Below are 15311 nucleotides of genomic sequence, written 5' to 3' on the forward strand. Positions count from 1 at the left end.
ACATATGTAAACATTCAATTTCTTTGCATACAGAGATCAGAATTTATCATTTGTATATACAGGTCTGTACGTTTACCAATCATATATCCATATGTTCAGCTGAGGCGTCAGTGGAGCCACTTACTGCGTGGGCCCACTGTTCTTTGGCAGGTAGATGTTACATGGTGGTCTTTCCCCACCGTGTCTTGGTGGCCGCTGCCCCAAGCTTCAGCGCGTCCCTCAACACATAGTCCTGGACCTTGGAATGTGCCAGTCTGCAACACTCAGTCAGGGTCAGCTCCTTCAGCTGGAAGATCAACAGGTTTCGGACAGATCAAAGAGTGTCTTTCACCGAGTTGATGATCCTCCAGGCACAGTTGATGTTCGTCTTGGTGTGCGTCCCGGGGAACAGGCCGTAGAGCACGGAGTCCTGTGTCATGGCACTGCTCGGGCTGAACCTCGACAAATACCACTGCATTCGTCTCCAGACTTCCTTTGCATAGGCACATTCCAGAAGGAGGTGTGTGACAGTCTCGTTTCCTCCGCAGCCGCTTTGAGGGCAGCGTGCGGTGCGGCAGAGAGACCGGGCGTGCATAAAGAATCTCACCGGCAGAGCCCTTCTCACCACCAGCCATGTCTTGGTGCTTGTTGGAAAGTTCTGGCGATGAGGCATTCTGCCAAATGACTTTGACAGTCTGCTCAGGGAACCGCTAGACAGGATCCGCCCTCTCCTTTTCCCGAAGGGTCTCGAGGACACCACGTGCTGACCACTTCCTGATGGACTTGTGGTCAAAGGTGTTTTTCTTCATAAATTTCTCTACGAAAGACAGGTGATACGGAATAGTCCAACTACTTGGAGCGTTCCGCAGCAGCGAGGCCAGGCCCATCCTTCGCAACACCGGGGACAGGTAGGACCTCAGTACATAGTGACACTTGGTGTTTGCGTACCGGGGATCCACGCACAGTTGGAAGAACTAGCTTTTGAAGCACAGCTTCTTCATCAGGTGGTTGTGGAGCAGGACCAGAAGAGACAGAATTTATAGCAAAATTATACAGTGTCATGTGGCTGAAATATATTAAACTTAATTTAACCTTTTCATCTTTTACGAATGGTTTTGCTAGTTCAGTTCTTTAATATGTAAGTCCCAGAACTCCTTTTAAGTCAAGATAACTTCAGGTTTTCTAACAAAAAAAGTCCATAAGCAGAGTTTATAGATTTAAATTATTGGCAAGAAGAGAGGAAATGGGGACATTTCTTGTACAAAGGTCTTTTGTGATCTGGAATGCACTACCTGGCGCAGGGGTGGATTTAAATTCTTTAGAAAATTTTGAAAGGCACTTGGTAAATACAACTCAATTGGACAGTTCTTTCTAAGAACCGGCACAGGTATTATGTGTTGATGGGTTTACTCTGCTAAAAGATCCAATGATTCCGATGTCTTAAAGGAAAATTTTCGAGGCTTTCAAATGAATGACGCTGAACAAGTCTAGATTATGACACATATTGTATTTTTAATGGATTCATGATTTTTTTAAAAAAATCTAAATAAAAGTAAAATATTCAGCAAAAGTCTTCAAGCTCTAATTGTTCACTGTACATGGTTGCTTCCACCGTTCAAGTAACCCCATAGAAGCATTGCATTGGCAAAATTTCCCAGCGATGAGTCAATGCCATTGGTATAAAAACAAAGTTAAGGGAGGTGCTTCCTATGTGGAGATTGTCAATTGTAAAATTTGAGTAATTTTAGCTGATGACAATTCTGCCCTGTTTTATACCAACTTTTAACCGTTTAGAATTGACGTACAGCGTTGTACGAATATTCAGCTCCTCATAGGGTTAAAATCACTTTGTTCCTTTGACAAGTTGCCTCTGAATGTTAGTTCCTCAATGTTTGTAGTTTTAACAACCACTCTCGCGTTCCTGAAGTTGAGTATAGCTTAGTCATTAAAACAAAACTACGTGTAATTCTGTGATCCACTGTTTGATTTAAAGCCGTTAGTTTTCTGCAATGGTGCAGTTTGAGGAATTACAATGAGTCCTTTTCAATTTGGGGGACTGTGGTTTGTGGGTGGAGTTCCTCTCTGGGAATGTGAACTACGTCGAGTCGGTAACAGACGTGCGGAAGGGGTGGGTTACACCGCTGGGAGACTGCGGGCAGTGACTGTTCAGTGAAAGCAAAACCGTCACATTTAAAGACAAGGATGGCGCTTCGAGACGAGCTTTTGAAAGTAATCTGGCATGCATTCACCGCTCTGGATGTCGACAAATGCGGAAAAGTGTCCAAGTCCCAACTCAAGGCGAGTTTGAGGTTTTTTTGTTGGGTTTGGGGTGAGGGGAGCTCGCTGTATTGAGAGGGGTTTGTTGGGACTGGAGGAGCTGTACTGGTCTAGCCGGTGTTAGAGAGGGTGCTGGACTGGATTGGGCTGGGCTGGTTGTCGGGCTGTATTGAGGGGAGAGAGGTGCTGGTCAGTGCTGAGGGTTTTGTTTTGGTTGTGGGACCTGTGGAGGTGTGGGCCAAGTTGAGTAAGAGCTAGACTGTGTTGAGTTGAGGTAGTTGTTGAGCTGTGGAACCTGTACTGACGTGGGTTCTGTTCGATGAGGGCTGGGATGTATTGAGGAGGGGGTTCCTGGACTGTCGGTGATGTACTGAGAGACAATCCAGTTCCATCTCTACCTTGGCAGAGAGCTGCAGGTTGCTACTGTACACTTTCTGCTTTAATGTTACCTTTAATTTTCCACTAAAATTGTGACACTAGGTATCCAGTCTCAGAAATGAAATTTGGTATCAGGTTAAGATTCTTCATGCATTGTCAAATGTTTCAGGGATTGCTAGAACCTAATCTGCCTTTTGAAGCGATGAAGTTATTTTCAAAGTTCATTCATCCACTTTTTTTTTCTGTAAAATGGAAGGTATTTATTTAATCTCTTCAGCAGGTCATGAATAATGGGCTAATTTTTTGTTCTGTTCTCATTTGCAATGTTATTCCTTATATTAATGGATGGTGAAATGCTAAATATTTACTATATTGTATATAATGTGTTTGTTTCATTGTGTATTTAGCTGCTGTCAGTTAAGAAACTTGTCAGTGAAACTGCCTCTTAGGCTGGATTGCTGGAAAATCTCAGCAGGTCTGGCAGCATCTGTAAGGAGAGAAAAGAGCTGACGTTTCGAGTCTAACTGACCCTTTGTCAAAGCCTTGTTCAGCTTTGACAAAGGGTCAGTTAGACTTAACGTCAGCTCTTTTCTCTCCTTACAGATGCTGCCAGACCTGAGATTTTCTAGCATTTTCTCTTTTGGTTTCAGATTCCAGCATCTGCAGTAATTTGCTTTTATCTTAGGCTGGATTTTTGTATATAGTCATATAATCCTGCAATTCCCTCCCTCAGGGCATCATGGGTCAACCCCATAGCATGTGGACTGCAACAGTTCAAGAAGGCAGCTTCAAAGGCAACTGGGGATGGGCAATAAATGCTGGCCAGCCAGTGATGCTCATATCCCACATGTCTATATAAAAGATTTGCACTCAGACAAATGTAATTAGAAGGAGTGGGGAAAGCGAGAACATGGCTCAAAATACTGAGGAAGTGTGGATGCAACTGTATTACCTATCTAATAATGCTGCAGCTAAATGCACTATTCTGTTCCCATCTCTTTATTGCTATGTGGAAATGCAACTCAGCTCATTGTTTCTGGTTTCTGCAGGCAAGATCATTACATCAATTTCCTGGAATCATGCTGGTTATCCTGACTGAGGCTTGCATTGCATTCTGTTTTGTTTGGCTGCAATCAATGTTAATCCATTGCATAACTTTGACCCTGTGCTCAACATGCTTAAGTGATTGGTAGCTTGACATTTTTAATTTTCACACTTAATGATTGAAAGTTTGATCATTTTCCTGGACCCTGATTGCTTTTGCCCATTTTTGTGTACATCAATAAAATTGACAGGAAATTAGATTGTAAATAGATTTTTGGGAGACTGGAAGAACACAGCAAGCCAGGAAGCATCAGAAAGTGGAGAAGTCAATGTTTTTCAGGACTGAAGGGTTACACCCGAAACGCTGATTTCTTCATCACCTGATGAGGCCTGTTCTTCCAGCCTCCTTGTCTACCTTGGATTTCATCATCTGCAGTTTATTTTTTGTCTCTAAATAGATTTTGGAAAAATGGTCAGTGAGTGGATATAATTTCCATTGTAAATTCTCAATTATGTGCCTGAAGAGAATTCAGACCTGTTGGTATAGGGACTGTGTCATAACTGAAAGTTTATATGCATTCCATAGTCTCCTGGATGAAACTGATATTTTTGTTGATGTGCATCCCAAATTACTTTAAATGGGAAAGCAGAAGCTTTCCATTAATTCCACATTCTTGCTCTGTGAATTAGGATATTTTAGAAATAATTTTAAGATGTATAATTCCTATCATTCTGTTTTTAATACTTGTAATCACCTCACCTGTGTTGTGGTTAGTATGTAATGAGGTCAACTTTCCTCAGTTAGGTACTCTTAGGTGATATTAAGTTGCGACAGTTGGCTTCAGTGATTGCATTTCAAGATTAGAAAAAAAATGTTTGTTACTGCAATTCGGTGAGCTGTGCTGTGAAAGATGAATGCAGAAGTTGAAAATTGAGTTCACTGTGATGAATCATGTGGTCAAATAGTCTGCCTATGTTCATTGTCTGCATTATACCTGAAGAAAAAACATTTGGGTGGGAAAATTGAAGGATTTGGTTTGCGACATTACTTTTAATGGAATTTGAAACAAAAGTGATGGCACTGAGGGGAAGAAAAATATTCCATTAAACTTGTTTTTAGCCTCTTTTTATTAAGAAAAACTCATTAAAGCATAACTGGAGCCAAGGAAAGCATTCAAACACAATTGCCAACACAGTACTGCAGCTTGGCACGTACAGATTATATTTGAAGCTCCTAGCCTTGTTTTTCCCATTGATTGTTACCAAGAATCATCTGCTATGTATCCAAGCGACCACTCTGTCTTTAGGAGTCATGCAGAATCAATACATATATGCATAGGGTAGCAGTTTGTTGAGGGCATTTGTATTTATTTAGTGGCTCAGATCAGCTGACTCATTACAGGCAAGGAAATGACCCTCCACAATCACGGTTTGTATGATTCATCTAATCTCTGGATGAACTTTTTAAGATTTAATGGATGTTGGTTGTTGAATTTTTTTTTTGCTGTATTTGTAGTGGGGCAAGTTGGCTTTGCATTAATAAAAATAATATGGCTGAGGGTTTGTTGACCTCACTTTATGCACTGAAGGTACTGTGCATTGATTTTGCTGGAATAATGAGCTTCAAGGTTTTTGAAATGATTTAATGTTTTTCTTGTATTTTTAACCAAATGCCTAATAGTTATGCATACAGATTTTATTTTGTCTTTGTATCCGAGCTTTTTGTGCTGCAGTGGTATTATGGGCTTACTCTGTTGCTGCATTCAACTGAGCGTTCATCATATGGGAGCTTATATGGAGTGCCAACAAGCATAAATCCTAAATTTAATTCCAGCACTGAATGAGCACTTAAAATGCCAGGGCATAGGAGACCCTAGACAAGTGCAGGTAAATGGGATTAATGTAGCTTGGTGTTTGTTTGTTGGCATGGGCATGATGGGCTGAAAGGCCTGTTTCTACGCTGCATGATTATTTTAGATAACTATAAACATAACCTATGCTAGGATATTTTATGTTACAAAATATTTTATGTTAATTACTTATCCCAAATCTGAAGTTCAGAATAATTAATGTGAAACAATCATTAAACAATTGTAGAAAAATGAATGGTTTTAAAAAATGGAAAGTCAAAAATAATACTTGTGCATCGAGCACCTTTAAGCTTTTCACAGGAGCGTTATCAAATAAATGTTGAAACCAAGCCAAATGAGAGATTCAGGTAAATAAATTACTAAACATTTGGTTTTAGAGGTAGGTTTCCAGGAGCATCTTAAGGAAGAGAAGTGGAGAGATTTACAGAGGGAATTGCAAAGCTTTAGCCTTTGATGGCTGAAGACCTGATTGCCAATGGTTGAGTGATTAAACTGGGGGATGTCCCATAGACCACAATTAGAGAAATGCAAATATTCTCACGTTGCAATGCTGGAGGATATTGTAGAAGATATTAGGGGGCAAGGACCTGGAACAGTTCAAAAGTGAGGCATTGCTAAACTATAAGCCATAGTATATTTTTGGGCATAGATTGCCTGGGACTTGGTGCACATTAGGGCAAGAGATGTATGAGAATAGTCAGTCTAGTGGTGACCTAAACATGGATGAGGATTTCAACAGCAGGTGAGCTAAGGGGACCATAATTGGGTGTTGTGACAGAAGAGATGTGGATATCATCTGGGAGTCAAAAAATGACACCAAGGTTATAAGCACTCCAATTCAACCTCATGACAGTTACCAGAGAATACAAGGGAATCTGTGTTTGGGGAGTGAGGTTTGTATTGGAAAAATCAAAAATATTGGTTTCAATCTTCACAGCATTTCGTTGGTGGAGGCTTTTTGCTCATCCAGCACTGGATGTTGGCTAAGCAGCCTGAGTTTAGAGACTGTGGAAGTTGAGAGAGGTGACACTTTGGTAGACCTGGGTGTACATACAGAAACCTACACCGTGGTATGACTAATGAGCAACATGTAGTTGACAAATAAGAGGGAACAGATATATCTAGCAGACAAAGGGCGGCACGGTGGTTCAGTGGTTAGCATTGCTGTCTCAGCACCAGGGACCCCGTTTTGATTCCAGCTTCAGACGACTATCTATGTGGAGTTTGCACGTTCTTCCTGCGTCTGCGTGGGTTTCCTCCTGGTGCTGTAGTTTTCTCCCAAAATCCAAAGAAGTGCAGGTTAGGTAGATTGGATTGGCCATAGTGTTCAGGGATGTGTAGGTTAGGTGCATTAGTCAGGGGTAAATGTCGAGTAATAGGGTAGGGGAATGGGTCTGACTGGGATACTTCCCAGAGGGACGGTGTGGACTTGTTAGGCCAAATTGCCTGCTTCCATACTGTAGGGGTTCTATGATTCTATGAAAGTAACTGTGAGGGAGCAGGAAGGAAAACCATTGCAGGCAATGTTCCCTCAAACTATGTAGCTGTTGAAGTGTCCGCAAATGCCGATTGGTGTGTCTTGAAAGTCCAAGCAGTGCAGGAAAAATGAGAGGGAATGTGGATTATAGGTAATGCTTTGGTTACATTCAAATGAAGTAATTAAGAAATAAATTGAGTGCAGTCCCAAGCAGACAGACAAAAGTCAAGAGGCATTGAAGGAGGATGGTGTGCTTAGCTGTGTCAAAGGCTGAAAACAAGTCAGGAAGGTGAAGACGAATCATGTAGGTGGATAAGTCACTGCCCATTGATTACTTGTTAATGGAAATTACAATTCATTTACAAAGTATTTAGAAATAGTCTTAAATCAATAGTAACCAACTATTGGATGGATGTGATAACTTTGCATTTTTGAATGGTGATTTAGTTATGTAGATAAAGGTAAATATAAATTTGTGGCGTTAGGGCATGAAGGGCAATATTTTGCTATTATACAACATAATACAGCACAGGAACAGGCCCTTCAGCCCACTATGCCTGCGCCAACTTCCAGTCCTTATTTGGACCTGTTACTTATTGCCCTTATGTGGTTTCTATCCCTTTGTTCACCTCACATTCATGATATCAAGAATCTGCCTTAAACATTGCTAACTTGCCAGCTTTCACCACCTTCACTGGCTGTGTGTTCCAAGATACATATTACCCTCTGTGTGAAACAAATTTCCCCGACACTTCGTCCCTAAACGTTCCTCCTCTCACCTTGAACCTGTGCCCTCCTTTCTACCTTTCTACCCTGGGAAAAAAATTCTCTGTCTATCTACCCTATCCATGCCTCTCATAATTTTGAAAACATACAGTTAAAGTTTGTTTTTCAGTTTGGAGAATGGTTAGGAATGGTATCCCTTTGGTTTCACTAAATACGTTGATGATTTGGCTTTGGACATGGAGAGCACATTGTCACATTGTTTTGATAACACAAACAGGTGTATAGAAGCATTCAGTAGAATGGGCAGAAGGATGGTAGATAAAATTTAAATTGGAAAAGTAAATTGTGTTTTGCGAGGACAGCATGCATTAAGTAGAAAGACATTTTTCTACAAATTCAAATTCATCATCTCAGAACATAGATGTCCATTAAAAAGGCGAGTTGCAATATAAAAGTTGAGAAATAGAGCACGATATAGTAAATCTATTCAAGTCATTGTTTAGGGCAGTGTGAATTTTAACAGCCAGTCTCATAAATTTACCATAAGTTTATAGCATGTGTTGATGCTCTTGACATCAGTTGGAAATAATGGCCAAGAGGGAATACTTAATATATGTTTCTCCTCTCAGAAAATAACATAAAGGAGAATTAATAGAAGTTGTTTTGAAATTTGAGGCTTTTTGGGATGAATAAATTAAAACTACTTTCTTTGTTTAAGGTGTCAGTAATATTGGGGGTGATCAATTTAAGTTGGTTACGGTTTATAAAATGAAGGAATTATTTATTTTTTGTTAGAAGCTATTGAAAAAGTGAATTAATGCTCTATCAAAGGGAGAAAACCTGTCTTTTATGAAAATGTCATAAATACTTGAAGCAGAAGGTGGTAAAGGGCTATGAGGAAGAAAGTAGACCTGTGAGCTTTTGTTGTTTTTTCTGGAAAAGATCTGACCGACATGCTGGGCAAAATAGTCTTCTGCTGTAATAGACAATGTTACTGAGTCAGACAGAGCATAACTGTATTCTGAAATCCATAGTCTGGATGTAAAACCAATCAAATTGATAAATTGGTAAAATCTCAGAATTGAGACTAGTTGCACCCATGTTGTTTTCTCTTGTAAATCAACTGATATTGTGTGTTAAAGGCTGGAATTCTCCTTATTTTAGGTGTAATCCAACTTGAAACTCGGTAGAATTTATACGTTGTTTTTCTCAGTGTCTTGTACCAACCAAAATTTATGTTTAGACTTGTTGCACTGGTGTCTTATCCTTGCTATGCATTTTACAAGCAATAATAATTAATAGACTATGGCACAGTAAATTACAGCAGGCAAATAATTGATATGTTCAAAGTTCAGCCTATTAAATTTATGCAAGTCTGTATTGAGCTCTCAGCTTAAAAATGCCAAATGCATTGTGCACATCTAGGAGATAGTGAGAATCTGCAGATACTGGAGAGTCAGAGTAGATAGAGTGTGGCACTGGAAAAAGCACAGCTGGGGTCAGGCAGCATCTGAGGAGCAAGAGAGTTGATGTTTTGGGGCAGGACCTTTCATTCGGACTCGGGAGGGTGGAGGGGAAGAAAGGGGCTGAGAAATAGGGTGTGTGGCTGGGTTAAAGGTAAGATTGGATGGCGATGGGGGATGCAGTTGGGTGGTGATTGTGATAGGTGGGAAGATGGACAAGTAGGTTGTGTCAAGAGGGCGGCGCTGAGGGTGAGGGTTGGATCTGGAATGGGTTGAGGGTTGGATCTGGAATGGGGTGAGGGTTGGGGAGATTTGGAAAATAGTGAATACTAAATTGTCTCAACACCTAATACTTGAAGGGTAAAGTGCAGGGTACAGTTTTAAGGTATTGTTAAGACATTGCTTCTGAGAATTATCAGGGCTGTCATGCGATGTAACAAGTATTAGGAAATAAGATTTCAACAGTCCTGGAACATTGAGGTATTTGGTTACAGGGTGTAGTGTCAGTTATGAAATTTTACTCACTCACTGGCTTGCAACATGTATCTTGAATAACCCAATGTTGTTGAAAAACAAAAAGGACACAGCAATTCTGGAGTTCTTTACTATCAAATGGCAATTAACAATAATGCCTAATGTTAATGATATGACCCACTTCAGTAAGGCATTCAACAAGATTCCTCTTGGTAGACTGGTGAACAAGGTTAGATCACATGGAATGCAGGGAGAACTAGCCATTTGGATACAGAACTGGCTCAAAGATAGAAGACAGAGGGTGGTGGTGGGGGGTTGCTTTTCAGGCTGGAGGCCTGTGACCGGTAATGTGGAACAAGGATCAGTGCTCAGTCCACTGCTTTTTGTCTGTTATACAAACAATTTGGATGTGAACATAGGAGGTACAGTTAGTAAATTTACAAATGACACCAAATATTGGAGGTGTAATGGATAGCGAAGAAGATTACCTCAGAGTACCATGGGATCTTGACCTGATGGGCTGAGAAGTGGCAGATGGAATTTAATTTAGATAAATGTGAGGTGCTGCATTTTGGAAAGGCAAATCAGGCCAGGACTTATATACTTAGTGGTAAGGTCCTGGGGAGTGTTGCTAAACAAAGAGACCTTGGAGTGCAGGTTCATAGTTCCTTGCAAGTGGAGTCGCAGGTAGATAGGATAGTGAAGAAAGTGTTTGGTATGCTTTCCTTTATTGGTCAGAGCATCAAATAGAGAACATGGGTTAGGCCAATTTTGGAATATTATGTGCAATTCTGGTCTCCCTCCAATAGGAAGAATATCGTGAATCCTGAAAGGGTTCAGAGAAGATTTACAACCATGTTGCCTGAATTGGAGGATTAAACTATAGGGAGAGGCTGAGTAGGCTAGGGCTGTTTTCCCTGGAGTGTCGGAGGCTGAGGGGTGACCTCATGGAGGTTCATAAAATCATGAGGGGCATGGATAGGATTAAAAAAAGACAGGTCGTTTCCTTGGGGCGAGGTGTCCAGAACGAGAGGGCATAGGTTTAGGGTGAGAGGGAAAAGATATAAAAGGGACCTAAGGGGCAACAGTTTCACACAGAGGGTGGTACATGTTTGGAATGAGCTGCTAGAGGAAGTGATGGACACCGGTACAATTACAACATTCAAAAGGCATCTGGATGGGTATCTGAATAGAAAGGGTTTAGAGGGATATGGGCCAAGTGCTTGCAAATGGGACTAGATTAATATAGGCTATCTGATTGGCATGGATGAGTTGGATTGACGGGTTTGTTTCCAATGCCATACATCTCTATGACTCTGAACCAAAATTTTGGTAGGCATAAAGCACTAGTGTTTAACACATAAAAGGCACTGAATTTAAGTGTCTTTCATAACTTTCATCAAACTAAATGGAAATCCTAATGCATTTTACAAGAAGTTTCTTTAAAAACTTATACAACAAAATCTCTTTATTTTCTTTCAGTTGCTTTCTTTTACTATTTAAATGATGATCATCACTGCCAGATTGTACAGCCATGAATCGGAGACAACAAGTTATTTTCTCATATGTTTGTCTCGCCTTCCCTTTATTGATTTTTGTGATTTAATTTAAAGCACTCCATAATATTTGCATTTTCAGTTTTATTCTAATCTGCACATTGACCAGAGTAACTAACTTCCTCATTTTGTGCTCTACACATTGCCAGATTTCACACGGAAAAGAAAAGATTGTAAAATATTCTGTTCATGGGCTATGTAAAGTTTTTATTTGCGCTTTTGACTTTAATCTGCTAGTGCTGTTATCACTGCTTGTTTTTTTTTAATTTGAAATCTCCAAATGGAAATCAGTATCAAAAGTAACATTCTTAGTGGTTTTTTAAAGCGGAACTGATGAGCATTTCTCTTTAAATAGTATGAATAAATTACAGAAAAGATATAATATATATTTGTACTGATATTTAGATAAGAACTGCTTGTATGAAAGAGCCTTCACACTGGCCTTGGAAGACTGGACTTTAAGATGATCAGAGCATGAAACTTAACAGAAATCTTTTGTCTATCGCACACAACAAAGGACATTGGTGTGATAACTTGAATCCAAGAAATAAACGTTTAAATACTGTTGGGAGATTTTCACAAGGATTGTCTATGTAAACTGTCTTGTTGAAATGTGAGTGAAGAATAGTATTGTAGCTGTATTATTAAAAAACACAATGAAACTATGTTACTGTGAACAGTGTAGCTGCCATTTATAAACGCAAGGCCACCCACTATATGCTTGTAACTATCTTGTTAACTTTTTCTGTTTCTTTAATTTTCCTTTGCAGGAGAGGCAATAATTGTACTGGCTCCTTCTGGTGCCTTGTTTGGATGGCTTCTTTGATTCATGATTTAGAGTTGCTGCTCAGTCCACATCTTATCCTTGTCCCAGTAAAATCCTTAACCCAGATCTTCTGGTCAGTGCTGATACTGTGTATACTATGTATACTGTGTGAAGATTTTTACGACCTAACCCTTTTGTGACTTCCAGTCCCATTTGAAGTATCGATTTAGTAGGTATCCATTGAAGTGGCAGTCAAGTTCCAGTAAAGAAAGAAAATGCCCTTATTAGCTGCCTCATACTTTTTAAAACATCTCTTGATTCCTTTAGTAGCTTTATAGTAGGAGGTGAGGTAGTCAAATCAGGGATGTGGTTGAGTATGGGATGGGTGATGGAGAGGTGGATGGGGGATTTGGTTGTGGCACTCAGTCAGTTATGTTGGTTTAATTTTGGAGTTAGACGAAGTATTGAACAACCTGGCATTTCCTGGGTATGTATCCAGAAAAGTCCAAGTACTTGACACCAAGCTCAATCAGCGACATTCACAGAAGGTCCCAAGCAGTAGACATCAGACCATTGGAAGTTTGAATTTATTGGGCAATTTCTGTGAGGTTTTGATAGCCTTCTCTTAACTTGCATCAAATCTGTGATGATAACAGATATTGGAAGGTTCAGTCCCTTCTCTGTTTCATTTTTAAACTTAGTACTTTATCCTTATTATTTTCCTTAAGCCTAAAGGAAGCAGACTTGAGTGTTTATGGCACACAAAATGCTTCCATCACTCAATACAACATCTGGCTGGACTACATCAAGCCATACACATGATTTGCTATCTCCTGTAAAATTTCACACCAATCCAGGATTTTTTTTTTGTTACAGAGTCAAACTGCGCGGAAATGGACATTTTGGTCTGACCAGTCCATGTCTAACATATTCCAAACTAAACCAGTCTCACCTGCCTGCCCTTGGCCCATATCACTCTAAACATTTCTTATTGATGTACTTATCCAAATGTCTTTTAAACATTGCAATTGTACCCACATTCACTGTATATAAAAAAACCTCTCATATCATTTCTAAATCTTTCTTCTCTCATTTTTCTCTGAACTCACATGGTATTGCTCCTTAGCTTCAATGTCACAAACTTCTGTCACGAAGATTGAATCCTACCATCAGCTGCCTCTGCTGTTTCCATCCCTTTCCCTAGAATTTCAATTGTTATGGTGCAGAAGGAGGCCATTCATTTAATCATTTCTGCCCATCGATCTATACTTTCTCAAAGGTTCCCCTGAAGTTTGTGTCTTTTTTCCTTTTCTCTCCTATTGCTCTCTTTTGTTTGTGGAATCCATGCTCTGCTTCCCTCAACCCATTTCATCAAACTGTTGACCACCTAACTTGTCTTTCCTGGCTCCTATGCTAGATGGTTTTTGGCTAATAAGAGATTGGGAGTCTTTGTCAGGCTTTGTGGTCTTTTAAATGGAGAAGTGCTGTCTTTGGCCACCTGATCCAGCATAGTAAGCCATTGGGGAGCTGTGTGAGCAGGCCAAAGGATGCCAAGGCTCTTCAAACAGTGGAAGTGAAGAACTTGCACTGAGACATACAAAGTCCACAGCAGGAAGTATAAATTAGAATTAAACCATACGCATCACTGATTCTTGAACCTACTTGATTGTGTATGCCTATTCATATTTACCATCTACAGGCTTTTAATTTTAAACAACCCCTTCAACAACTACATGTTTTAGAACTGTAACAATGAAAAATAATTGATAGGAGCAAACAATTTGAGACCATGTTGTTTGGTCATTGGATGTAAATGGTGCACATCATTGTTTGTGTGTGGTGTGCTCTTCTCAGTTCATTTGAAAGTAGTTTGCATATTCTAGTTACTTATTTTTAGCAATACATTAAAGAAGCTAGTTATAATATTTTGATCAGCATGTTACAAAATCTTCTTGCTTGCTATTGGAAGTACCTGTGAACCCATTCCTTATTCACAGAATCACTCACTCACCACCCCTTCTTCCCAACCCATTCACTCAGCAGCCCTCTTGCTCTTCTTTGCCTCAGCAACCCTTGTTCCCAAACTCCATTCTTCCACTCACTTTTTCTGCACCTTTGGGAGACCTCCATCAGGGTGATGCCATCAGTCAGACAGGCCTGTGAGTGTAGATGCCTAATGACCTGTGGGTCATGCAGCTGCCTCTCCCACTAAGTGTTTCAACTTAAAACTGCTGTGATCGTACCACTGTGCTAATGCTTGAGCTCAGATGTTATCACTACCTTTCCACTGTGTCTCCAATCACGTGTGTATCCATGTGCAGGGAGAAAGTAACTAATAAGCAGCAGCTGTGCCTCTGAGCAGCACATCTCGGAGAGAGCTGTCTGTGGCTGGAGGAACAGTACGTAGTTGAGTGGAGGCACACCTGAGAACCTTATGTCCAGGAGCCGCTGGAGGTCAGAAAGAAACTCCTCTTCCTGAAAATGGACCATTACACATTTGCACGTCCAGCATTATGTGTACTTCACTTTGGGAGCCGCTGTTTACTAAAGCAAAACAAAAGTCAAGGAAGAAACATAGAATTAAAAGAAATAAAACAAAAGAAAACATTTCAAAGCCTTTAACACTGAAGCAATGAAACTCAATGCTTGTACAGTTACATTTTCAGCGGCATTGTTTGTTATGATTATAATCTATCAAGCTGTTAAGTTTGCTTCCCTGACTTTTTCTGACTTTTTAAATTTTTTATTTAATTGTTACAATTGCATTCTATATTTTCTTGATGGGCTTGGTGTTGAATTCAAAGGCCTTTTATAACAGTGTGTGGAAGAGCAGGGTTTCTTGGATAAAAGTTTTCAAATTTCTCTGTTTTGTTGCATGCAGACAGTGTACTTCAGGCAATAGCTGTTAGCAGCATGATAGCCTTCCCCATTGTTTGCAAAGTGAAATCTGGACCAATATATTGAAGGCCAGCCTGCATTTTACTCTCCAATACCTCTTCCCCCTCCTGCACCACACAACCACTCTCGTGAAAGTATTGAATCTTGCTACTATACATCTACAGCAGTTCCATGTATTTTGATGTTTCATCCAACATGACAATCTTCATGCATGCCTCAACTGAGTGACAGCTGGGTATTCAACACCAGAGCCATGTTATAGAAGAATAATATTTTCATATTATTAATATGGTAAAGGAATCCTAGTTGGTATGTCCTGTAGCAGTCACCTCAAGCTCACCACTGCCTTGTTTTAATCTAATAAAATTAATCTAATAAAAATTATTAGGATAATTTCTGCTC

The 15311-nt window shown here is 40.0% G+C and overlaps 1 protein-coding gene across 1 annotated transcript in view; it reads left to right on the forward strand.

The window, feature by feature from the left end:
• Window positions 1-1887: 1887 nt before the first annotated feature.
• The window catches only part of swap70b (switching B cell complex subunit SWAP70b), a 135011-nt gene continuing 121587 nt past the window's right edge, over window positions 1888-15311 (forward strand). The window contains exon 1 of the mRNA XM_043705901.1: window positions 1888-2277. Coding sequence (XP_043561836.1) covers window positions 2182-2277 — 96 coding nt within the window. The 5' untranslated portion in view covers window positions 1888-2181. The remainder of the gene's footprint in view (window positions 2278-15311) is intronic.

The sequence above is a fragment of the Chiloscyllium plagiosum genome, chromosome 16, assembly GCF_004010195.1.
Source record: "Chiloscyllium plagiosum isolate BGI_BamShark_2017 chromosome 16, ASM401019v2, whole genome shotgun sequence".
Classification (NCBI taxonomy): Eukaryota; Metazoa; Chordata; class Chondrichthyes; order Orectolobiformes; family Hemiscylliidae; genus Chiloscyllium; species Chiloscyllium plagiosum.